Below are 24,605 nucleotides of genomic sequence, written 5' to 3' on the forward strand. Positions count from 1 at the left end.
TTGACTGTTCCACAATATTGCTGTTATTGTGTATTTTAAGCTTATTTTGAGTTTCTCTAAAGTATCTCCCCAAATGAAAAGCACTCCTGCCAACATTTTTCTATCCTTGCCTCACAATCCATTGAAAGCTACGATCACTTCAAACCCAATTCTGGTCTACTTTTACACCCGCCACTCCTGGGTACCTCAGTTCCCTTTTCCTTCACATTATGGACAGTCCTCCAACATCAGAATGTAAGCTCCATGAAGGTAAGTGGTTCTTTTTGCTTGTGTTTTCATTCCCAGAGTTTAATGCAGTGCCTGTCGCGGTTTAACAATATCTATCCTCATTCTCTCAAATTGTAAATCACCAATACCCAATGCTAGTTTGAATTCCCAAGTATCAGAATTCAATTGAGTAAGTCACTTTGGAGGCATAACCTTCCTTTCCCTTCTAAAAGCCGTAGAAAACAGTCCATTTGTCCAAGTTCCCTAGGGTCCCCATCTCACTAGAAAGCCACTTGCATATACCTTAATCCCTGGGCATTCGTCCCTGAATCCGCAGCATTTCCGATTCCCTCTTCCCCACAACCCTCCATAGCACCTTGGGCATCCTCGGTCAACTCCCGGATTCCTTGCAGCCAGCCCTGGAGTGAAACTGACCAGAGTCAATTTCCCCGGCTTCCCTACCTCCCACCCTAGTCCCAGAGTGAAACTGAGCGGGTTAATTTTCCCTGACTCACCAGGTACCCCTCGCCCTGGAAGCCCCGGTCCCTTCCATCCTTCCGTCTTACAACGGGCACTGCCCCTCTGCCATCCCCAAAGCTCCGTGCCCCTGCCTCCCTGCAGAAGGATTCTAGCCGAGTGCATTAGCCTCCCGCGGCGGCACCCGCACCTCGAGCCAGAGCCCGGCTTTCTGCCCCCACCCCCCAGGTGACAGAAGACATCCCTCGCTCCAGCCTAGGGAGCGCCCCCTCCCCTCACCTAGCTTGGAGCGGGACTCCTCCAGCTTCTGGATCTGGTTCTCCAGAAAGAGCATCGCCACGGCGAAGGCCACCACCGCCAACAGCTGCAACTTGGGCGGCATCATAATCCTGAGGAGCCCCATGAAACCCGCCGCCGCCGCCGCTCGGGATCACGACATACCGCGGGGGGCGGGGAGCGAGGCCCCGGGGGCCAGGGGGGCGCGGGGCGCCGGGGAGGAGCAAGCCGGAGCCCCGAGGCCGGCGGAACGGGAGCGGGAGCAGGCGAGCAGGAGCGTAGCGCCGCAGCAGCAACAGCAGCAGCGGCCGCCGCTGCCTCTGACCCCCCTTCTTCCTTCCTTCCCTCCCTCCCACCCCCCACCCCCGCCCCCAGGCACCAACGCCAAAGTCGTCTGCGCCCACTGTTCCTCCTCAACCTCAGCCGCCGACGACGACGACCACAGGGGCCCCCAGCGCTCAGCCGCACTCGGGTTCCCGCTTCCCCTAAGCTGGACCAACCCCGGCACCTTCTCAGCTCGCTCGCTCGCTCGCTCCCTGGCTTGTTCTGCCCACCCGCCTCCCTTCTTCCTCCTCTGCCTGCCTCCCTCCCGCTCCAGCACCAAGGCTGCGGCTGCGCCGCCCTCGGCCCCGCCCCCAACTTGGGCCCTCCCTCTCCCCCTCCCCAATACGCATTCACGCACGCTGCTCAGCAACCCCGCCTCTTAGCCTCAGCAAACACTCCACCTTCTCTACCCACCTCCCCCGACCTGCGCCCTCTATTGGACTTCACAGTTGCAGTGGTCTTTCGCTCGGGATTATGGATGGCTTGCTTAGCTGCCAGTTAAAATTTTCTCAGCAAGTGATTGGTTTAAACGGCGAGAGGATGAGGTGAGTCGAAGCTAGAGGAAGGTACGAGCGTTTTAGCTCTGGGTACGAAATGCCGTGAATGAAACTGAGGGGCCCCAGAAAGGAACAGATTTATAAGGATACCAAAAACGTGCCTGATTGTAGAAGAAGGGGAGCAAATCAAAAAGTTCTTCTCACTCTCTTGATATTCTAGGTGGCAGCATCCTGGAGTTCTTCATTCTATCAGGTGGCTTGGAATTGGGTTGCTGTACGCGGCGGACGGAAAGTTAACGGCCTACTGCGTCAGGCGCAGTGCGGGTCAGCCTATCTGAGGGGTCCTCGGGCCACGTCAGGACCTGAGAATAACGGCGGCGATGGCGGCGGCGGCCGGTCGACAGTGGTTTGCTCCGATGTTAGGGCTGCGGTTGTTGCTTGTGTCAGTCCTGCAAACGGTGAGTGCTAGGCGCCTCCGCAGCTGCCTCTGGGTCAGGTCCAAGGGACTGGGGAGGATTGGAGGAGGGAGAGGGTCTGGCCGTGGCCGGAGGGCTACGTGGCTGCTGCCCCGCCCGGCCTCCTGACAAGGCCTCTTTCTTGGCTGCCTCCACTGAGCTCAATCTAACTTCTCTCGGATGCCAACACCGAACTTGGCCCTTGTCAAGTTAGCAGCATTTATCAGAGCCTACTACGATCAGTCAGCGAACATTTATAATTGCCTAGTGGGTATCAGGCCCTGTAAGCTAAGGGCTTTTTTTTTTTTTAAGGCAGAAAAACTATCCCTGCCCTTAGGGGGCTTACCTTCTGACCGGGAAGGCAACAGGAAAACCCGTTTGATTAAAATATTGACCGGATCAATTAGAAACACTGGAGTTTATTGAGGGAGGAACGTTAGAGCCAGTGAACGTTTATTAAGCACTTTTTGCACGCACTGTGCTAAGTGCTTTTTACAAAGGTGAATTGCTCATGGTGATCTTAAGAATGAAATTTCTGCACTTTGACAGAGACCCCTGGCACAAAACACTAAAGGCAGGGTTCGTTTCTTTAAGAGATTCCCTAGATGTAGCTGTGCCAGGCCAGAGAGGTGACTAAGTTCTTGGATGATGGACCCCACAAATAGGTATTAAATTCACTCCATTCTGAAATTCCTCTTTCTGTAGTTGCCAATTTTTCCTTATATTCCAAATCTTGTGGCCTTTTCTCTGTCCTCCGTTTTGAACAAACTCTGAACCATTTGATACCTTTACCCATATTCAATTCCTTGATAATCTCTTCTCTCTGGCTGGGTTTTTGTGCTCCACTCTCTGTTGAGAGAAGCACCTAGTATAGTTTATAAAGTACTGGACTTGGACCCAAGAATACAAGGCTTTGATTACAGCCTCAAATGCTTCTTATTGGTATGGTCCTACACTTCCCTTTGTTCAGTTTCCTCATATGTAAAATGAGGATAATAGGTATTTCACAGGGTTGTCTTGAGGATCAAATGAAATAACATATAAAGCAATTTGCAAACCTCAGGAGTACTATGTAAATCCTAATATTTTATTTGTTTGAATACATGTTGTTAGGGCAACTTAGATAGTAGAAATGTTCCATATATGGTAGAGGGGGTTCTTGTTCAGGTACAGGTTAGACTAAAATGTATCTAAGGTTCTTTCCAACTTTTGAGATTCTGCAAAGAACTCTGGATTTTTAGTTAAAGCTTCAGTTAAGGCTCTTATAACCACTCATGATGAATATCAATCTTCCCAGGCCTTAGTTTCACCATCTGTAAAAATGAATGGATAGAACTATCTCTAAAATCCTGGCTAGCCACAGATCACAAATCTGAGTTGGAAAGGATCTCATAGGCCAACTGGCACCTGAACAAAATCCCCTCAGCCAACATCACCAATCAACATCTGGCATTGCTATAAAACTTCTTTGTAGCCATCTATATTAGTATCTTTTTACCCCTATTGATTTTAAACTTCTTATGGGAAGGAAAGAATTCAATGATAATTAAGTGTCTGCTCTATGCAACATAATTGCAACAAGTGCTGGAGCTTAAAAAAAAAAGTGCTTGCCCTCCACTCTACTAGAGGAAAATAACATAGAGATACAAACAAAAAAGAAAATAATTTTAAGTGAATATTGTGGAGAATCCAGAAGAGCTTCAGGAAGGTGCACCTCAGCTATCCTTTGAAGGAAGCCAGATTGTAGGAGGCAAAAGTTTGGGGTTCCAGCCATTGGGAGACAAATGTTTAAAAATCTTGACACTTGGCCTGTTTTGTGTATTGGGAACAGCTTGCACACAGTCTAAATTTTCTCTCTCCCTAATACTTAGCAGACACTAATCAGTGTGTTATGTTTAGTCCGGCCCTTAATTTTACAAATAAGGAAACTGAATCCTGGTAGAGTTAAAGAACATATCCAAAGTCATGCAAGTGGTAAATGATAACCAGTAGGATTCAGAGCTAGCCCCTCCAACTCCTGGTACTACATTGCCTTTCCTAGATCCTAGTGACTGAAAAAAAATAAATATTTTCATTCTTCTGTTTATGGCAACTCTTTATGCCACTTTATTTCAATTAAATTATTTTTCATTCTCTCCTTGGTCTTGATCTGCCCTTCAAAATTTCAGAATGCAGCAATAACTTCCGATTCAGTACTGCTACAAATGGCTATTAATACTTTTTTTACTTTTTTAAAGCTATCATTTTTTAAAGTGTAAGCATTAATATTGGCCATATAAATGTAAAATTACGAGGTAATGTCAGTATCTCACATTTATCTCACATTTAATGATTCAAACAGCACTTTTTTCAGAATGTCTTAATGGTATTCTTTCTTTACCAGCACTAATGTTTCCCAGTGATTCTTCCTCCATACCTGCTCTACTCCATTAGAACTTTGCATTGTAACATTGAATGTACTTTTAAAGCAAAATAAATTAACATGACTTGTCTGAAAATATATACCTCATTCCACATCTCTAAGTCTGCTGCCTATCTGCTTTAAAGAAAGGAGACATGTTAGCATTAGGTCTCTGAAGACATGATTGGTCATCACATCACATTACATCACAATCTGAATTTGGAAATCTTCCATTCTTGTTTTCTCTTACGGCCTGGTGGTCCTTTTGTACATTCTCCTGCTTCTGCACCCTTCACTCAGCATCATTTCATATATTATCTTCCCAAGTTTCTCTGAATTCACATTATTTCTTATAACCCATTAAGATTCCATTTTGTTAATAAAACAGTTTGTCCAGCAATTTGCCACCTATTGATGCCTGTTTCTTTCTAGTCCATTGCTACCTACCAGGATACCCCTGCCCCCAGCTGCCAAAAGTTTGCTGCTACAAATACTTTTACTTATATGGGGTCTTTCCTTCTCTTTTTGATCTTCTTGCAATATGTTTCCACTAAAGGTAGGTCAGAGACAAAGGGGATTGGAAAGTGCTTTCCTCACAGTTCTATAAAATAGGTAGAACAATCATTGTTTTTCCCCTTCACAAGACACACGGTTAGGTCAGGCATTTTTATAAAAAGTTGCTCATTCTTTCTACTCTGCTTCACCTAATTTCCTCATTGAAAAATGAGTATACTTCTCTAACCTGTCACCATCTATATTATAGGGGCAAATTGGACTAACAGCCATATTTTCCTATTCAGTCAAATAATAATCAGAAATATGTTCAAATAACAATGTGCTCATCCTCTCTGAAATAAGAGAGTAAGTCTTCTGCCAGTTAATGGGAATTTCCCCCAAGAGGGATTTGATCTATGTATAACTAAAAGAGCCTTAAAATAATAAAAATTTTAGAGCAGAGTAGATCCCTGGTTCCTTCTGTTTGTTCACAATAAAGCCAAGACCCCAAAAGTTTAAATTACTTTCCCAGGAGATGCCCAAGAAAAAGTAGATAAGACCATGTCCCCGTTCGTTCTCTGTGCTGGCAGAGAACTGAGGTTGCCCATCAGTTAAGAAATGGCCAGTGGTATAGGAATGTGATGGCATACTCTTGTGCTATAAGAAATGGTGAAAGGTATGGTTTCAAAAGACCCTGGAAAAACTTGTGTGAGTTAATGCAGAGTGAAGGGAGCAGAGCCAGGAGAACTATGTATTTAATTAGAACAACAGACAACTCTGAAAGACTTAAGAGTTCAGATCAACCTGATAATACCTAACCATGTTTCAAGAAAACAGATGGATGAAGCATACTGCCTGCCTTCTAACAAAGAGCAATGGATTCAGAGTACAGAATGAGTCATTTGGTTGGTTTATTATTTGCCTTGTTTTTTACATGACCAAAACTAACCATATCTGTTATTGAGAGGTCCCCGCCCCCCCCCCCCCCCCCCACCGCCCTTGCATTTGGGATGGGGAGGAGATAGAAAGGAAAGAAAATAATTTTTTATATGAAAAAAAAAAAATTTTTTTCCTGCCAAAGTTATGGGGCCATTTGATGGCAAAACATAACTAGACTAAAACAGACATCTCCATTGCCATATTTTTTGTTACCATATAATACCATACAACTTTACACAAAAAAATTTTGGGCTGTGTCTGCCAAAAATATATTGGTGTTCCCATTTCAGTAGGCACAAATACTACTTAAGTTATGGAATTTTGTTGTTGCATTCCAGAAAACTCACATATTTAGAAATTTTGGATTAGTCTGTGTATTTGAAATATTGTGCTTAGGAGCACACAATTTTAAACAGAATTTCTCAAAATAGGAGTTAGAGAGTGGTGCAGTATAAGAGGATTTAACCAAAAAGGTTTGTTGAGTTACTCATGTTAGGTTTTTTTGGTAGTAGCAGTAGTTTCCTATAACTACACAATGTGAAAAAGGAGAGCTTTCTTCCTCCTACATTTACTCTTTTAGATTAGTCTTTGTATGTTTGTCATGTTAACATACTGAAAATAAAATGTGAATTTGCTTACAATATTTTTATCTTGTGGTTTTGGTAAAGTAATATGCAGCATGGTAGAGAATTAGAGCTACATGGTTTAGAGAATCCAAAGGACATCCATTATTTCTAACTTAGCTACCTCCATATATGATCTTGGCAATCTTTTGAGCCTCCGTTTCTCTATAAAATGAGTGGGTTGGGGGCAGCTGAGTGGTTCAGTGGATAGAGAGCCAGGCCTGAAGATAGGAGGTCTTGGGTTCAAATATATCCTCAGACATTTCCTAGCTGTGTAACCCCAAACAAGTCATTCCATTGCCTCACCCTTACCACTCTTCTGTCCTAGAATTGATACACAGTATTGATTCTACAACAGAAAGTATGAATTTAACCACACACACAAAAAAATCCCAGTGGGTTAAAAAATTATTAGTTGTGATGTGGATAAGGCTGATTGGGGTTTCATCCAAGGAACTGATTGACGGCTCAAACTAACTCCATGATGAGGAAACAAGCTTTATCATAAGAGAGTACAGTAACAGAGAGGGTTATAGACCACTAGCTGGTATAGCAAGTACTTAGGTAAGCAAAGGTAAGGGTGTACAGGGGCTTTTGGGAATGCTTCTTACCTTGATTAGTTACCAAGGAAGAGGTCATTTGTTTGGACAGTTGTAGCCTGTGTCTTCAGGGAACTGAGATCACTTTACCCATGGTTCAGTCTATTTGCCCATTCGGGAGGAGCAAATTGCAATGTAATAGGATGCTAATGATATAATAATACCCAGAGCAACTTAGGTCAAGCTTTGCTCTTTTTTTTTTTTTCAAAGACTCCAAAGGAAGGCAGTGAGTGTGGAAAATGAGCATTGTTTGAACCCAATCCTCTGAGATAGGGAAAGTGAACCACCTGTACTTGCTGTCCAGAGGCCCATCCCTCCCCGCCACCCCCCATCCCCCAAGGACCAAGGTTCTATCTAAAGATTGATGTGAGGCATTTTCTCATAATTAGCAATCTAAGCAACTTGTATGTCTTATCTGAAAGGTGGCCATACTAATAATTTTGTCATTGTTTCTATGTTCTCTTGATTGAATACAATTCTCTTGATTGATTGACTTGACTGGGTTTCTGGGACACTCAGCCCACAGCAGTTGGACCACTAAAGATTATCTTAAAGGTCTCTTCCAGCACTAAATAATATGATCCTGGGGAGTAGGTAATCATAAAACTCTTTGAGAAAGTTAGTTAAGTGACATTTGAAAAAGTGAATGACTCTTAAAATTTTAAGTTGTTACCCTTAACACTCCTTTCTCCTTTTTCTCCTGTTAATACCAAAGGGCCATACATCTTCCTGTGAAGTTTTTGAAATTCAGTCAAGTATATAGCTCATACCAATTTGAATTCATTTTGTTCAAGACCTATTTAATTTATGCCATTTATTGGGTGCAAAAATACAACCAAGTAAGATCTGCCTTCAAGAACCTTTAGTGATACAAATAAGATTTAGTTCCCCAAAACGATAACTTACTTTTCTTTTTTGAAAAAGAGGAAGTTTCTAAAATACTTATTAGGTAATCAAAAAATTTTAAAGATTGTGCAATTTTTTTTTACCTTAGATATGTTTGAAAAATATCTAACATGAAAGTGCTAGATAAATGTGAAATGCTACTATCATCATACTATAATTTCACAATCAACTGGATATCAAAATGTAGGCCAAGGCTTGGTCCAAAGAGCTACATTTTCCCCCAAAGAGTAACATTGATTACTTAAACTCCAGATTTCTACCCTTTTCATTGTAACTAGCCAAAATTTGGACACTATTGGCAGACACGATTGATGTATTGTTATGACGATAGTTTGTATTCCATTGTTAGTTTTCTAAGAGTATTTCTATTGTCTTCTAGGGTCCTTGAAATTATAGTGAATCCATGATGCTGCATTTTAAATTGGAATGCCTTCTACAGAAATTAACAGTTATAAATTCTAAACTAATGGTTCTTTAAGGTTAACATTTCAGAAAGAGAGTTCAAATGCTCCATGAATTGGTCATTTTTTCTCCAAGAGTACATTCTGAGTGTTCTTAATCTTTGGGAATGGGAGTATTCGATGTGACCTAAGGGAATTGTTTCCTAGGGCTCCTCAGATTTGAATTATAGAATTAAATTATCATCTCAGGCATTTCGTAGATGGATTTTCTAATAGCCATAAACTCGACTATAGAAATCAGGATATTTGTATTTTAATCCAAAACTGGATTTTTTTCCCCTTCCAAACAGAAACTTGTATATAGATTAATATTTATGTTGTTAATATTTTTTTATTTTAACCTCTTTTTTTTAAAATAATATTTGATCATTTCCAGGCATTATTCATTAAAGACAAAGATCATTTTCTTTTCCTCCCCCCCCACCCCCCCATAGCCGACACGTGATTCCACTGGGTGTCACATGTGTTCTTGATTAGAACCCATTTCTATGTTGTCAATATTTGCATTAGAGATTCCTTTAGAGTCTCTCCTCTGTCATGTCCCCTCAACCGCTGTAGTCAGGCAGTTGCTTTTCCTCGGTGTTTCCACTCCCATAGTTTATCCTTTGCTTATGAATAGTGTTTTTTCTCCTAGATCCCTGCAGATTGTTCCGGGACATTACCACCACCAACAGAGAAGTCCATTACATTCGATTATACCACAGTGTATTAGTCTCTGTGTACAATGTTCTCCTGGTTCTGCTCCTTTCGCTCTGCATCACTTCCTGGAGGTTGTTCCAGTCTCCATGGAATTCCTCCACTTTATTATTCCTTTTAGCACAATAGTATTCCATCACCAACATATACCACAATTTGTTCAACCATTCCCCAATGGAAGGGCATCCCCTCATTTTCCAATTTTTTGCCACCAAAAAGAGCACAGCTATGAATATTTTTGTATAAGTCTTTTTGTCCATTATCTCTTTGGGGTACAGACCCAGCAGTGCTATGGCTGGATCAAAGGGTAGACATTCTTTTGTCACCCTTTGGGCATAGCTCCAAATTGCCCTCCAGAATGGTTGGATCAGTTCACAACTCCACCAGCAATGAATTAATGTCCCTACTTTTCCACATCCCCTCCAGCATTCATTACCTTCCTTTGCTATCATGCTGGCCAGTCTGCTTGGTGTGAGGTGATACCTCAGAGTTGTTTTTATTTGCATCTCTCTGATTATCAGAGATTTAGAACACTTCTTCATGTGCTTATTAATAGTTTTGATTTCTTTATCTGAGAACTGCCTATCCACGTCCCTTGCCCATTTATCAATTGGAGAATGGCTTGATTTTTTGTACAATTCATTTAGCTCTTTATAAATTTGAGTAATTAAACCTTTGTCAGAGGTTTCTATGAAGATTTTTTCCCAATTTGTTGTTTCCCTTCTGATTTTGGTTTTGTTTGTATAAAAGCTTTTTAATTTGATGTAGTCAAAATTATTTATTTTACATTTTGTGATTCTTTCTGTCTTGCTTGGTTTTAAAGCCTTTCCCCTCCCAAAGGTCTGACATGTATACTATTCTGTGTTTACCCAATTTACTTATAGTTTCCTTCTTTATGTTTAAGTCATTCACCCATTTTGAATTTATCTTGGTGTAGGGTGTGAGGTGTTGATCTATTCCTAATCTCTCCCATACTGTCTTCCAATTTTCCCAGCAGTTTTTATCGATTAGTGGATTTTTGTCCCAAAAGCTGGAGTCTTTGGGTTTATCGTATACTGTCTGGCTGAGGTCACTTTCCCCCAGTCTATTCCACTGATCTTCCTTTCTGTTTCTTAGCCAGTACCAAATTGTTTTGATGACTGCTGCTTTGTAATATAGTTTAAGGTCTGGGACTGCAAGGCCCTCATCATATGTGTTTTTTTTTTCATTATTTCCCTGGATATCCTTGATCTTTTGTTAGTCCAAATGAATTTTGTTATGGTTTTTTCTAAATCAGTAAAGAAATATTTTGGGAGTTCAATGGGTATGGCACTAAATAGATAAATAAGTTTGGGTAGGATGGTGTTAATATTTTTAACAACAAAGAATAACTCATTTTTAGTCCCTTTCTAGAAATAATCAGTAAATCTAGTTTGTTTGTTTTTTAGTTGACTTTTAAAAGTTAAAAGGTACTTTGAAGACTAAGTAAGATTACATTATTTAATGATGACACCCTGTATATTACTCTCTTTCAGTCACTCTAGCTTTAACCAAACTGGCTTTATTTACTGTTTCTAATTTTCACTATGTCTTTGCACAAGCAAAGCTGATGCATTACTAGAATGTTTCATTCTAGGAATATGCTTTTGCCTCACCTTCCCACATTAGAATCCTTACCTTCCTTCAAAGCTTTTCTCAAGTACCACCTCCAACATGAAGTCTTTACTGACTTCAGCTACTAGTGCCTACTCCCCCAAAGTAAATACGATTTACTTTGGATTTACTTATGTGTGGACATGTTGTTTCCTTCACAGTATGTTTATATGCCCCAGCTCCTGGCACAGTATATGCCACGTTATTAGTCATATAGTAAATGTGTACAGTTTAGATTAGGATAAAAATCAGGTGTTCAAGAGTCGTCTAAATAATTTAAAGTTTTGTTCAAGAAAATAAGTCACAACTTATAGCAAATTTAGATATGCTAAGAATATATAAAAGCTTTTGATTATAAACTTTTAATAAGAGTCTGTAAAAAGTAACTGCTGGAGGAATAGATAGTAGAGTAGAGAGAGCAATAAGCCTGAAGTTAGGAGGATCTGACTAACCCTAACCCTAAATTTTAAGAAAAAGTGATCCCATAAAATATGTTTCTATTTGTGAAATTCGTGAAAAGAGTTCCTTTTAAAAGTCATCGTTGATTCCCAATTGCCTAGCCCTACCACTCTTCTGCCTTGGAACTAATACTTAGTATTGATTATAAGACAGAAGAGAAGGGTTTGTTGGTTGTTTTTTTTTTTCTTCTTTTAAGTAACTGCAGATTTTTCTTTGAGGAAATCTTTCTTTTTTCTCACACCAGAGATCAGTAAAGAACTGTTCACTAAATGTGTGCTTTGTACAAAACACTATGCTAAGTCCATGGAGCATGCAAAATTTCACTAAGACATGGTCCCTGGTTTCATGGAGCTTACTATAGATTATACATACTAAATAGATTTCTTTTTTTTTTTTTAAGTTTTTTTTTTAGTTGAGGTTTTAGGAGAATGTACTGTATGTTATTTCATATGATTTTTAGAACCCACTTTTCCTTCAAGATGCAGTGATTATCCCCTCCATTTCCAACTACTTTATTTTGTCTGTTTTTACTTTTCCCTTTCTCCCATGTAGACTTCCTGAAAGTAGAGATTGTTACATTCTTTAGATTCTATTGAGCTTGGCACATAGTATGTATTTAGTAAACACTGGTTGGTAAAATGGCTTCACTTTCTCTTTTCAGATATCCGTACAGGGATTTGAATTATCATCAGAAGCATGCAGAGATTTGGGTTTCTCCAGCAATTTGCTCTGTAGCTCTTGTGATCTTCTTGGACAGTTTAGCTTAACTCAGCTGGATCCTGGTTGCAGAAAATGCTGCCAGGAAGAAGCACAGTTTGAAAACCGAAAGGTAATTTCAGTACATTTCATTACAGTCTTAAGTTGAAACAAATTGAAAAAGTCTATAATCTATTTGATAATTTGAAATTGGGGGGAGTTGTGATAATATATTAATTCCTAATCATGAATCTCTCATAGAAACAACTGATTTCTTGGCAATTAGATGCATCAAGAAAGAAAATAAAATAAACATTTATAACAGTACTCTGCTAGGAATACAAAAGCAAAAGCAAAAGTTTTCCTGCCTTCAAAAATCTAATAGTATATCTTATTAGGGAATGCAACATGTATATTCATAAGTAGAAATAAGGTAATTTGAGGAAGGAATGTGGCATCAGCCAAAGATGGGGCTTATAAGGTAAGCCTTAAAGAAAATTAAGACCTCCAAGAGGTAAAATTGAGAAGAGACTAGGATACCCTAGGCAAAAACATGACAAGGGATGGATTGCCAATTTGGCAGAATAATTATTAGGCTAGTTTGTCTAGAACAGAAATGATGAAGAAATAAGAAAATTTAGTTTGGGGCCAGAATCTAGGCCAAGAAATTAGTATTCTTGTAGTCTAGAGGAACTAGATAAAGTATATTAGCCACATCTATAAAGGAACTAGAAAAAGGAGAGAAACTTAGGGGAGGATAGGACTGCTCATTTCAAGTTTTTAAAGGGCTCTCAAATAGAAGGCTGGACTTATTCTGATTGGACCTCAGAGGAGAGAACCAAGAACAAAAGATGGTAGCTGAGAAAGGGCAGATTTAGACTTAAAATAAGAAAAATGTGATGACAGTTTGAAATGTTCAAAAGCAAATGAGGCTTCTCTTAATGAAGGACTTCAAAGACTGGATAACCATTTGTTAGGAATAGAGTCAAAAGAATTTTTTTTTTCAGTTTACAGATTTAGACACAATGGTCAACAAAGTCCCTTTCCACTCTGAAATTGTGCCATTCGAGGCTTAGAATATTTTGTCACCTATTTGGAGAATAGATGAGAGAAAGGAAGTATTGGGAATAAGGATATAATATAGGCAATAAAGAATTGAACTAGGCTTTGTGAGTGAAAAGAGGGGCATATTTAAGAAATAAAGTTTGTAGATATTAGGGAATTTTTTGTTTGTTGTCTGGATCTCTATATTAGCTGGTCAGGTGAATAAAAATTGATTTTCTTGTATTTGAATAAATAAGAATATGAAGATATAAGATGGTCCTCTGTAGGTGGCATGAAAGCATCTCTGGAACAACTCCCCTAACCAGTTTAGTAAAGATGAACTTTTTCTACATTCTTTTTACATCATCCGGGTCTCTATTCTTGGAAAATTGTTTGTTCCATCTAGCTTGTCAATTGTGTTTGAGGTGGCAAATCTGTTAAAAAATAATGTTAACAAGTAATTTTTTGCAATGGTTCTGTGATACTTTATTAGTTGAGTTTTTCCAGGCTATTTTAAGGTCTAAAGATATAGTATAGAAATTGATTGTTATTATCAGTGCATGAAAAATTGTAAGCTTCTAAGATATAAATCTGTCTGCCAGCTCTTATTAACACCAAGTAGGTATTCAATAGGTGCTCAATTTCTATAGCCTTCAGTGATGGCTTATATTGTCTCCATTATTTCTTTTTACAATCTACATTAATCATTAAAGGTGATCATTAAATAAAAAAGATGATCCTTAAAGCTTATACTCTCTTAGTTTCTAGTGGCAGTGACCTGATCTGGTCCAGCATTGCCAACATATTCATTCCATAAGCATAGTTATGCCAGCCATTTATTTTTTGTGAATGGCTGAATTGGCTCATTTCCTGCAGTACTTACCTCATAGAGGCTTTTGATTCTACACTGGGATCTTAGTTGTTTTATAGTTTCAATCCAGAGTCAAGCCACTTTTGTTTATATTTGATAATCTGGTGGCATATACTTTCTTTTTTTAACTTGTTTGTGATTTCCTCTAAAAATAGCTTAACAGTCCTTTTTATTGGAGTACTTTACAGATCTGTTGCAGTATATTTCACATTTCCAAAAGTGTACATTAAATGTATTATGGACACAAGATGGTGGAGTAGCAGGATGCAGTTTAGTGAGCTCCTCCCGTCTCCTCCAAGCAGATCTAGAAAATGCACCAGATTGCATCTGGATGGGAAAATACTAAAAAAGACAGAGAGGGTCATTTGTCCAGTCCAGATTAATATGCCTGCCAGAAATCTTTTTGAAAAGAATGGTGCCCCAATTTTACACTTATGTGGCATGAACATGACTCGGGACAGATTATGAAAGACAAGCTAAGAAACTGCTAGAATTAATGGAAAACAGACCAAAAGGTATGTAGGCATTGGGGCCAGGGTTTGGGTAAGAGCACATTGCCTGCAGAGCACTCCTATCTCCCACAGAGAACCCTGGCAAGTATTTTAGAGAAGAGGAGGTCTTGGGCCTGTAGTGGTCTCAAAGCATCCAGGGTACAAGAATATATACTAGCTGACAGCTTTGACACCCAGTACTGAGTCCTAGATCCTAGAAAGACTGAGAAGGAAACCTTGGCCCAGAGTGGTATTCCAGGGTAGGGAGGTCCAGGGCAACGTACCAAGAAAGGAAAAAGGTGAGGAGCTAGCAGCAGTGATGCGGCTTCGAATATGTGTTCTAGGGGGCAGCTAGGTGGCTCCGTGAATTGAGAACCAACCCCAGAGATGGGAGGTTCTGGGTTCAAATTTGGCCTCAGATCATTCCTAGTTATGTAACCCTGGACAAGTTACTTAACCCCCGTTGCCTAGCCGTTACTCCTCTTCTTCCTTGGAACCAATAGACAGTATTGATTCTAAGAGAGAAGGTAAGGGTTAGAAATAGAATATGGGTTATATCTTGTAGTTCAATCTGAAGCCTATAAAGAAATAACCAGGACAGGAATTCCTGGAACAAGAGGAGCCTATAGTTCTGTCAATGAACCAGCAGAGCTTTCCAGCCAACTACTAGGGAAGAAGCATTTATTAAGCACTATGTGGCAGTCATTCAGCAAAGGGTTTTATCGTCTGAGCCTTACAACAGCCCTGAGGTAGGTATATTCTGATCCTCATTTTATAGTTCAGGAAACTGAGGCAGACAGGTTAAATGAATTCCCCCAATTCACACAGCTAGTAAGTAAATTAGGACATATTTGGACTCGGGTCTTTCTGACTCCAGGTACGGCTTTTTTTTTTTAAGGAAATTAATTATAGGATTATTTTTATTATTTTTTATTTAAATATTCTTCCATAGTTACATGATTCATGTTCATTTCCTCCCCCTCCCAGAGCCGACAAGTAGTTCCACTGGGCAGGTATAGCATTCTATCTGTAAAGACTATCTATAGATAAATCTAACTGTAGATTGCTGCTGAATTCTATTCCTCATAGTTAGAACTAGTTCTCTTCAACATTGCCCTTACCCTTTTAAGTACCCAAATTTGATAGAAGATAAGAGTAAACACAAACAATGCAGACACATGCTTAATTGTCCAAAATCAGACTAAATGCTATGAGAGGTAACTTCCAGTTGGGAAGATGAAGAAATTCTGGTTGCTTTGACAATCTAAGAACATGAGTCTGTTCTGGCTAAGTCAGTCAGTAGCCTGAAAAATTAATTCATATAAGATGTTCACCTTACAGTATATACTTTTAATTTCATGATTGAGTGTTTTCCTGATAGCCCCTGTAAATTAAATTGTTTGCGCTTCAACTTCATTGTTACCTTCTCTAACAATGCGTTTCCTGCAGTGGACACTAATTTTATATTTTCCTCAATAACTTACTTAATTCAATCCATGCTAGATCTCATGTCTTTTCTTCTCTCTTAGTCCTTTTCCATCTAGGTTTTTAAGATCTTTTTATAACCTATTTATTAAAATATCTCACAAATTTAGGTAACTAATATTTTTGCATTTCATGGTAATGTAATAAATCTGCTGATCCTAAGGTACTTTCAGAAGCCCCAAAGTACCACTAGAATCTTTAAAAATCTTGTAGCTCAAGACAGCTCCTCATTTAAGACAGAAGAAACATTAACATAAGCACAGAAATAGTACTTCAAGTTGTAACTTAGTGCTATATGTCATTGGCATGTGAGCACAAAATAAAATTTGGTATTTGCTGCAAATCATTTCACCTGTCTGTCACAACAGTTATCAGAACCACCAGGGACCACCTGCTTGGGAGTCCAATGGGATAAGAATGTAGGTGAACTTAGGAGGGCTGATGATGATCAATGACATGGACCAAAGATGCTGATGACAATCAATGGCGACTTTATTGGGAGTAGTGAGGGCTTTTAGAACCAGTTCTACCCATGCTCATGGTAACAGACAATATTTATGGAGTAACGGGTATTGATTAACAGAGAACCTTGAGAAGAACAATGCATCCTGTCATGATAGTGATTTATTGGATACATCTCACATGGGGATTGGAGGATATCTGGCAGGGAACTTTTCACCTCATATGGGATTGGAGGATCAGAGGGTATGATGATTCCTGCTAGGGTGTCCAGGGATATGGGATACAAACATGCCCAAAAAGAGAAGGAGAATGTGGCTAGGATTTTCTAGAAGGGTGTATGGATCTTTTACTTGGGGGTCCCATCACCTGTTATTAAATTTAGTCCTATAACCCAAGTTAGATTCTTCATTGGGAACCTTCAGAACCAGATATTTGGCCCTGGTTTAGTAAATTAGGTCCACAATAAAGATAAATGTTTTATAATATAAATTTAAAATATTGTCAGATACAGACACATATACAGACACATATGTCATACAACACACATACAAGAACACTATACCATTTTCAGTTTTAAAACATCAGATGTTTATAATAATTAAATGTTATCAAGCAACTAATTTTGTTACAGCATGTTTTGGAGTTATATTCTCAAGTAAGTCACCTAGATGATGCTGATTCATTTAAATCTTTCTTCTAGAAAGGTTTTTTGGAGAAAATTTAGTGTCTAAAAGGCAGACAAAATTTTTTTATTAGGACATATATTGTTCAGAAAAAAAAGCAAAACATCATTGAAATCCTTTTAATATTCTGAAATTATTTCATTGTTTCCTTCTTATTCTGTTTCTTTTTCTTGATCATCCTGTCCATCAACAAAATGTAATAAGTACTCTATACAAGTATTGTACTAAGTTTTGGAGAAACGTATATAAAAAATAGTAACTTGAGGTCGTTCACAATTTCAGATCACAATACATTCCTTTCATTGATGTTCTTAAATGAGAGAATGTTTTTGTTTACTTGAACAGTATTTTCAGTTATGCCAATAATTTCTCAAACTTTCTAAACTTTCTCATTTGCAATGACAAATCTTTGTGAAACTGAGTTTTCATTGGTTGCTGTGAAAAAAAAGAGGATGTAGTGATCAGTGTATTTGCAAGGTTTGAGAAGTTGTGCTGTGCTCAAAGGTGTACATATCCCTTTAGTAAGTGTTCATTATTTCCGAATAAAATAATACTTTTTCTGCCAACTTACATGTACATACTTAATAAACAGAACCATTAGGTATTTCTTTTGGCCCATAGTTCTGTGAAAAAATTACTGAGACACTAAGAATGTGAATTATGAAAGTTTGGGAAACTTTTTGTTACTTTGATTTGAAAGATAAAATGTTGATCATCTTGATGAATTATTATGATGAAGAATTAACTTAAGAGAATATCAGTTGCAAAACTGGCATCCAAAAAGGGCAGAAATTGCATATACATATTAGCTGGGCTGTTGAAGAAGCTCAGTTGAATTAAGGGATTTGTTAAAGCACTTTGCACATTAAAGCGCTATGTAAATGCCAGTTTTTATTATATTGGCTTCATTTCCTGAGCTTTCTGCTACACTCCTGCTGAGCTCAAGCAATGTTTATGGAATAATATAGTAGAGTGCTTATAAATGTTTTAATGAATGTCAGTTTTTTAAAATGTGATTTGTAGATTTGAGGAAACAACTCTCAAGCAGGTTAAATCTTACTCCAGCACACCTCTACTTCAATACCATAAAGCCTTAGACCCCACCACCACTCGGGGCAGGAATTTCCTTTGCAGCATCCCTGACAAAAGAAGTCCCCATTCCCTCTCCAAGGATCAGTTCTCTTCTTGGACAGCTCTGATTGGTAGAGCTAATTGAGTTGTATTCTGTTTCTTTATTCCTTAGCATTGGTCCAATGGATCAAAAATTTAAAAGAAAGGCCTTTAGAACTCATCTTAGACTAATCTCTTCATTTTGCAAATGAGGAAACTGAGACCTAAAAAGGTTTAAGTGACTTGCCCAAGAATTGCCACCTAATCAGTATGGCAAATACTGTGTCACTTACAAATACCAAATAGTAAATCAGAATTCAAACCTTGGTCTTTTGCCTCTAAATCTGTGGGTACATCCATTTATGCAGGAATGATCAGTTACTATACTTTTTTGCCCTCTAAAATCTAAAACAAAATGTATCCTCCCAGAAATTCACTTTGGAGGATCTCCCTAATATGCCACCATCCTTCCTCATTCACCAGCTCAACTCCTTTTTCACTCATCACATTTCTCTGTCATCCTTTACAACACCTCTCCTCCTTAATTATTTTTAATTTATATTGCAGTTTGCTTAAGCACCACACATCCTTTTCCTTTTTCTTGTGGGTAATCTTTAATTATATTTCTTAAGAGACTCTAGTACTCTGTGCCTCATAACCATAAAACAACCTACCATTTTAATATTACTATTAAAAATAGTCTTCCATTTTGAGGAGAAATTCAACATCTTTAAAAAGACCTTTGTTAGCTATGTGACGCTGGGCAAGTCACTTAACCCGTTGCCTTGCCCCTCTGTTCCTCTGCCTTGGAACAATGCTTAATTTCTCCTCATGGTGGATTCTGGACACAACTCTTGACTGTTTTTCATATTTCTCCAAGATTAATATACTAATGACTAAGACCAATAGGTTGTCCGTTCAACTCAGTGTTCCAATCTGAAAAGTAATTCTTAGTCCATTTAGTGTTTCCCGTGTAAGTAGCTATGTCAAATTCTTTAGAATAATTATTGATTTCATTTCAGACCTGGACTTGTTTTTAAAAAGTACTGTACTAGATGACATTTTGAAGTTTCATTCAGCCTTAAGGTCTTATTTTGTGTATTTGTCTTATCTCTCCAACCATATATTATAAGCTGCTTGAGGACAGAGTCTGTGTCATATCTTCTAGGGGCCCTTGGAAATACAATTTGTTTGATTGCCATTCTAGAAAAATTTATTGAAATTTCTCCTTAATGCAGCAATGGAATTCATGTCATTGTTATCACTTTATCATCAATTCTTAAAGTCTTTAGGTCATATAAAATGAATCTTCCTACTACTGACGCCTACAAATTACTAACCTCCACCATATTTGGGTTGTCACTTAGGCCATTACCAAGTTTGATACTTCTAAGATCATGGTATTCCATAATTAAGTGCCATACAGTATATGTCTGAGAATGGTAACAGGAAATATTTCTTATATGCAGTAAAAGAAGAGGGGAATCTGTGGTTTTTATTTTCATGTTTTACTAACTCATTTTGACTTAGGAAAGATTCAAAAAGTATTTTTTATTTGATGTTCTAAGACATTTATTCTGACCCATAATGAGGAAAAACATTTCATAAAATGAAACCCAGGCCACTTGGGTTAAAATTAACGTTTGCCCACAGAGATTTGCTTTAGTTTCAGTATACCTGGTGCTCTACTTTGTATTTAGTCACACATGAAGAACTCTTAAGGAATATACAGTAGGACACATAGGTTCTATATCTTTAAACAAGTGTGAGAAGTTCAGTGAAGGTTCTTTGGTGCTTCCACCTCTTTCACCTGTTTCCTGTTTTTTCTTACCCCATATCATTTCTTATCCCTATTTCCTAGTGTCTTGAGTCTAACTTATAACTAAAACTTTTCTTGAAATTTTCATTTCATTACAGTGTTTTGAATTCAGATAACCTTTAAAAAGCTTATCAAATTTTGTCACTAGTGACTATCCATCAGGTTTCCATAGATATATGCTATTTTTTAAAAACCCTTACCTTCCATCTTGGAATCGATTGATTCCAAGGCAGAAGAGTGGTAAGGGCTAGGCAGTGGAGTGACTTGCCCAGGATCACACAGCTGGGAAGTGTCTGAGGCCAGATTTGTACCTAGAACCTCCTGTCTCTAGGCCTGGCTCTCAATCCACTGAGCTACCCAGCTGCCCCCGATATATGCTATTTTTTAGTAATGTACCTTGTGTACCTCAGGGTTTGATGATAATTTAGTCAAATAGGTCAAAACAGTGTTTTAATAAAAGTTTTTAAAAAAAAGGAAAACTGAACTATTATATTTGGTTATAGTTAACCTGCATGGAAACTATATCCAATTTCCAAATAATAAAGTAATTTAAGTAATATTACTCAAAACAGTTGCAGATTTATAGCTTCATATTGTTAGAAGCAAAGTGTTTCTGGTGTAAAACATAGAAATGGAGGTGAAACTGCATGAAATTGTAGTCAATGAAGACATTTCACAGTTGCTTAAAATAGCTCTTCTCACATGTTCTTATCCATGATTTCATTGAAAACAAAAATGTAAACAAATGTTCTTAACACATGACACTAATGATCATTTTATATCAACTTTTACTACCAATACAGAAGCTAAACAATTGTATTTATTTGTTAAATGTCCAATATTTGTCTGTATTTCAGTTTCATATTAGGATCACCAAGACTGCTATAGTCTAACAATGGGAAATAACATTCTGGTAATGGCTAAGCTCTTTATATGTATCATTTTGTGGGAGCCATATTAGTCTTGAAATTTATCTTATGGAGTTTCTTTATGGAACCTTGAATGCTGTTTAAATTTACTGCTTTTAACATTCTATAATATCAAGTTGTCATCTAAATATATATATATGTGTGTGTGTATATATATATTCTATGTGCAATTTTATTGCTGCCAGCAAACCAAGCTCAGCCACTTTCTTTTTTAGAACACTGAACAGAAATTTAAGGTGCCATTCCTATAAATTGTCAACTTTAATAAATAAGCAGTCACTGGGACACTGGGATGAGCTCTTTATGAAGAAAATATTGTCTGAACCAAAATCACTTTTTCAAATTAGGAAGAAAGTATAAGCTGACATTGATTCTACTATATTTTATATCAGTTACATATTTAATTCTTAATATGGTCAAAAAGAGTTCCTGCAAGTACCAATAGGTTCTCCTTTTTAATATTTGATTGATGCTTTACAAGTCATTCTCACATACCCACGAATTCAACCCTTCTTTTTAGACAAAGAAAATGTGTTAAGTTAAAGCAGCTAATACAGTACCCACATCTGGCAGTTTATCCAACATTCTACAGACTGCCTCCCTCTGTAAGAGGATCTTAGATCCACATCTGGAAGGGACCTGCGAAGTCATCCTATGTGACCCATTCATTTTACAGATGAGAAAACTGAGGGAAGAGAGAGAAAGAAATGTTTACTTATATGTTGTCCAGGACCAAAACTGGTCATTATAGTTTTTCAAAGGTCAATTTCTTTGTGGTGGTCTTTGCATTTATGTCCTTTTAAATTTTCTCTAATCTAGCTTATTCTTCATAGGACTTGGAACTAGAAGGAACTTTATATACTTTCTAGGCCAAACTCCTCACTTTTCAGATGATGTCCTGTGTCAGACATGAGTGTTTTATTAATCACTTACTTGGGGGCGGGGGACAGTTGGGGGGGGGGGGGGGGCGCTGACACAACTGCACATTAGTAATAAGTTAGTGCCAGAACTCAAACCCACGTCTTCTGATTGCAAAGACACTTCTAGTATACCACCTTTTCATAGCATTGTCATTTTTGTTCCAATTCTATCCTCAGTTTCTTACTTAAACATCATTCAGAATAGTATGCAAAAGTACTTCACATGTATCCACCACTTAAAGTGTTTGGGAGTTTACAGCATTTTTTTTACTGGTACTTTTTTTTAAACTTCACATCTTTTTCATCACTAAAAATAAATGTAAGACTATAACAACAACAATGATTTTCCTTTGTTGCAACCATTTTGGAAATGGCTTTTTTAAAATAATATCTTGATGACATTAGTTTGGGGTTAGGTCATGAGAGGAGGAAAGATAATTCAGATTAAACAACAAATGGAGAAAGTTTTTCTAGCACCAGCTGATGAGGCCAGAGCTCACTTGTGGAAAGGCAGATACAGAATTAGTGCTCAGAAGCAAATTGTCAGGAGTAGGAATGGTGAGGGCAGGGAGTATTTACCTAGTAGAGAGGTACCTGTTTTTCTGTTTCTTTAGCTCCCTCCTAACTTCATCCTAGTCTTCAGGATACTGTTGAAATTTTAATCAATGGAAGATGCTATGAAAATGCAAGGTCTGAGGCCCCCCCATCTTAAAACAATTTGTACTGCTTTAAGATGTACAAAGTTTTTGTTATTCATTATTTGAGTCTTACTGTGAGTTAGCTACTACAGGTGTGATTAGAGGTAACCAAGAGTTGTTTCAGTGAATAGAATGTTAGACTTGGAGTCAAGATCTGAGTTCCAATCATGTCTTGTGCATTTACTAGCTGTGTATGCTGAACAAGAAAGATATTTAATCTCTTTCAGCCCCAGTTTCCTCATCTATAAAATTACGGTAATAATAGCACCTACTTCACAGGGTTGTTAGGAGGATTAAAGGGGATTAATATCTTTAAAGAGCTGTTAGCTAAGAACAAAATCCATAATTGAAATAATTTAGAAAGAAGTTTATGATGTCATCTGGTCCATACTAGCCCCTAGTGTCTCCAAGATAAAGGAACAAAGAAACAGTAGCTGTTTAGCCACCAGGAGGTAATATCTAGATAAGACACATAGGTCACTTGAGAAAAAGGGGGGAAAGCATCTTATACTCCTTGCAAACATTCTAGAACCTGACTGCTTTTATAGTTAAACCATTTTCTGGTTAGTTAAGTCTCGACTTAAGCAATCAGCAAATCTCTAAGCGACAGATCTAGTTTCTCAGCCATGCAGGGCTAGATTCAAACAGTGTCATAAAGTTTCCCCACCGGGCTTTGCAAACCTTAAGGTGCTATATAAATGGTAGTTCAACTCCTTTTTTACTGATGAGGAAACTGAGTCTTCTAAAGGTTTTTTAATTCCTCGGTCCTATAGCTACTAAATGTTAAGAAGGGTAAATCACACCAAATGTGCTGGCTTCTAGTTCAGATACACATTATCAGCTACACCTTGCTGCCACTCTGAAGCTCCCCTCATTAGAGCCCGTGGCTTTATTGTCCAGTCAGCTTGGAGTTAAAACTAGCTTTCAAGTGAAATCTTTCCCTCCTCCTCTGATTGCATTAATGATAGACCTGTCTACTGCCAATGTAATTAGAAGGATTAAGTTGCCTCCTTAGCTCTCCCAATTAACTCTCTGAGAAATAGGAATTAGTGAAATTAGTACTGTGTTCTTTCCTATTCCTTTGCCTACTAGCAAAGCACAAAGAAAGAAAAGATAGGCAGTAGTGCAATTAGATCCCACCAGATCTCATGGTCTCACACAGGCCGTTTTCTTTTTAAAAGGAACCAAGCCCCTTTTCACTTAACACATTTAGGCTAACAGATAACAAGGTTTTTAACATTTCTTTATAAGATGCCTTTTTTTTTTTAAGAAGGTAAACAAAATGGATGGTGTGTGTATAAAATTAAACTGAAAAGGCTCAAAGGCCAACCGTATACAAAGCATGTTGTAATGGGGGAGGAAGTAGCTGTATTCTGCTCTGCTTACATGGAGTTTATAGTCACTGGAGTATGTGCACATACAAAAAATACAGGGTAATCTGAAGAAACAGAGTGCTGACAACTTGAGAGCCAAGGAGATTTGTGTGCAGGGGTGGCTTCAGAGCTTTCTCTCAGGGCATGGGCTGGGCATAAAGAAGCAGAGTAGAGAGGCCGTGCCCTGGCTCTGCCACTCAGCTAGGTTTTCTAAATGTCATCATCTCGAGTGGCTTCTATAGCTTGGCATACTTTTAGGATGCCAGCCCTAGAAGAGTGCTAAGAATCATTTTAGTGATCATATGCTAAGCCTAACAGAATTATTCATTCATTTTTTTTTTCAATTCCAGCCTTGCTCCTACTTCTCCCCATTTCCAGGAGTAGTTGAGTTAATGCTATATTGTTTCATGAGGGAGGGCAGTGAATTTAGAGTGAGCAGAATGAAGGAGGCTATGCAGCAACACAGACCAACTCTCATTCAGGAAAACAGTAGTTCTGGTCCTGCCTCTGTCATACAAATAACCCTAGGCAAGTCACTGATCCATCCCTTCCTTGACCTAGTCAGAACCCTTAGTTA

The 24,605-nt window shown here is 38.3% G+C and overlaps 2 protein-coding genes across 4 annotated transcripts in view; one reads left to right on the plus strand and one right to left on the minus strand.

Moving 5' to 3' along the window:
• HS2ST1 (heparan sulfate 2-O-sulfotransferase 1) overlaps positions 1-2,080 on the minus strand; it is a 214,239-nt gene extending 212,159 nt beyond the window's left edge. The window contains exon 1 of one of the 3 annotated variants that reach the window (XM_056815385.1): positions 1,943-2,080. Coding sequence is in view for 2 of the 3 variants with exons in the window: in XM_007480568.3 (XP_007480630.1) it covers positions 964-1,087 (124 nt within the window). In the remaining variant the exon portion in view is untranslated. Of the gene's footprint in view, positions 1-963; positions 1,584-1,942 lie in introns of those variants that run through there. The other 2 variants (XM_007480568.3, XM_001362226.4) reach the window with 2 other exon arrangements.
• Positions 2,081-2,097: 17 nt separating this feature from the next.
• The window catches only part of SELENOF (selenoprotein F), a 49,424-nt gene continuing 26,916 nt past the window's right edge, over positions 2,098-24,605 (plus strand). Inside the window, exons 1-2 of the mRNA XM_007480569.3 lie at positions 2,098-2,239; positions 12,109-12,276. Coding sequence (XP_007480631.2) covers positions 2,162-2,239; positions 12,109-12,276 — 246 coding nt within the window. The 5' untranslated portion in view covers positions 2,098-2,161. The remainder of the gene's footprint in view (positions 2,240-12,108; positions 12,277-24,605) is intronic.

The sequence above is a fragment of the Monodelphis domestica genome, chromosome 2 (genome assembly GCF_027887165.1).
Source record: "Monodelphis domestica isolate mMonDom1 chromosome 2, mMonDom1.pri, whole genome shotgun sequence".
In the NCBI taxonomy this organism is placed as follows: Eukaryota; Metazoa; Chordata; class Mammalia; order Didelphimorphia; family Didelphidae; genus Monodelphis; species Monodelphis domestica.